Genomic DNA, 1,899 nt, shown 5'->3' with positions numbered 1-1,899 from the left:
AAAATAAAATGCAGAGGAGCATTGATAATCAATCAAAAGTCCAGTGCTGTCCTGGGAACAGTGCAGGAAGGGAAGAGAAAATAGCCCAGATATTTTCACACTAAGCCAATGTTTTATGGCATTATGTAGGGAAGAATTACAGTGCATAATCTAAGAACTATTTTCCTCTTCTTTTGTGTCTAACTGTTCGCTGGACTCCTCTGTCACCGACGTCTCCATTTTGTGCTCTAGTCTCTCAGAGGAAACCGTTCCCAGCACTTTGGCACTGTGCTCCTGTGCTTTTGCCCTGAGAACAGCAATACTGTTCTCCCTCAGTTCCTCTTTGGACTAGCATTGATAATCAATCAAAAGTCCAGTGCTGTCCTGGAACAGTGCAGGAAGGGAAGAGAAAATAGCCCAGATATTTTCACACTAAGCCAATGTTTTATGGCATTATGTAGGGAAGAATTACAGTGCATAATCTAAGAACTTTTTTCCTCTTCTTTTGTGTCTAACTGTTCGCTGGACTCCTCTGTCACCGACGTCTCCATTGTGTGCTCTAGTCTCTCAGAGGAAACCGTTCCCAGCACTTTGGCACTGTGCTCCTGTGCTTTTGCCCTGAGAACAGCAATGCTGTTCTCCCTCAGTTCCTCTTTGGACTTGGGTGACTCTGTCCTCCTTTCCTCAGCCTCGGCCTCATCCGGCTTGGGATTGGTCGGTTTCTGAGTGACATCTGACTTCTCATTTGATTGGACTTCAGCAGTCTCCAAGGACTTCTTGTGCATCCCTGCAAAGAATGGTGGGTATTCGTGTTTAGAAAAGCAGCTGGTGGTAGGAAAACCATCTTGAACTGGAAATAGCAAGAGACAGATTTTAGATTTAGTAACAAAATATAACTAATCTGAGCCATGAGAGTCAAACTGCATCAAAAATAAATGGATAAATAAAGGATGAATAAATTAAGAAATGCAATATTCTTTTTTATAGTTTGTTATTATAATTTAATCATGTAAGTAAATTCATTGTTATTTATCTATTTATTTACAGGTAGCTAATGTGGTGATAGTCAGTTGTGAAATGTCATTGGTTAGAGATTTATGTATTTATTTTTTATATTTTATTTTAAAGAACAAAAAATGCAGTCATCTTCAGAGGGGTCAAGAGCAAAACAACTGCCAGGAAAAGACAAAAAATAATGATAACTGTAGAAAAAGTAAATACAAATACAGATAAATAAAACAACATAAAATAATAAGTATATAATTAAGTAATTCATATTTAATTAGCAATTTAATTATATGACTAAACTTTTTTTTTTACTTTCTGGTTCTTATATTATTGTAATACAGGAAATAATTGCTCTAAAAAGTGGTCAAATGTTATTTAAAACATTTCTGTGAGATGTCTGCTGCATAAAAATATAACACTTAAATTGTCAGCTGAGAACATTTTTGTAAATGTAATCAAATCGCTTAATTTACAGAATGTTTAAATTAAAAATGAGCTTGTACTGGTTAGGTAATTTTGCACCATTTGATGTTGATCTACTCTCCATAAAGTAAGTCATGCAGTATTCATTCATATAACTTGTTGAAATTGAGCCATCATATTTAGAGTATAAGCAAGGCACTAAATTATTAGAAAGGAACAGATTTAGAGAAGAGTTTATATATTAAAATGTTCTTGTAATTTAATTAAAAATATCTATTTCAATAAAAAAAAAAACCTGTATCATTAGTTATGATGATGAATAAAGGCCCATTTGTTATTTAAAGGGGTCATATGATGCGATTTCAATTTCTTTGGAGTGTTACAAGCTCTTGGTGCATAAAGAAGATCTGTAAAGTTGCAAAGACTAAAGTCTCAAATCCAAAGAGATATTCTTTATAAAAGTTGAGTCAGCCACACCTACCTAAAACG

General features: G+C 34.5%; 1 protein-coding gene across 1 annotated transcript in view; it reads right to left on the bottom strand.

Moving 5' to 3' along the window:
* Window positions 1–351: 351 nt before the first annotated feature.
* The window catches only part of LOC107733193 (visual system homeobox 2-like), an 8,003-nt gene continuing 6,455 nt past the window's right edge, over window positions 352–1,899 (bottom strand). Inside the window, exon 5 of the mRNA XM_016544744.1 lies at window positions 352–766. Within this exon, the coding sequence (XP_016400230.1) occupies window positions 462–766 (305 nt within the window). The 3' untranslated portion in view covers window positions 352–461. The remainder of the gene's footprint in view (window positions 767–1,899) is intronic.

The sequence above is a fragment of the Sinocyclocheilus rhinocerous genome, unplaced genomic scaffold, assembly GCF_001515625.1.
Source record: "Sinocyclocheilus rhinocerous isolate Xijiao unplaced genomic scaffold, SAMN03320098_v1.1 scaffold8, whole genome shotgun sequence".
Taxonomy (NCBI): Eukaryota; Metazoa; Chordata; class Actinopteri; order Cypriniformes; family Cyprinidae; genus Sinocyclocheilus; species Sinocyclocheilus rhinocerous.
The sequence above is the reverse complement of the archived record's forward strand: the minus strand, read 5'-3'. Positions and strand labels throughout refer to the sequence as shown.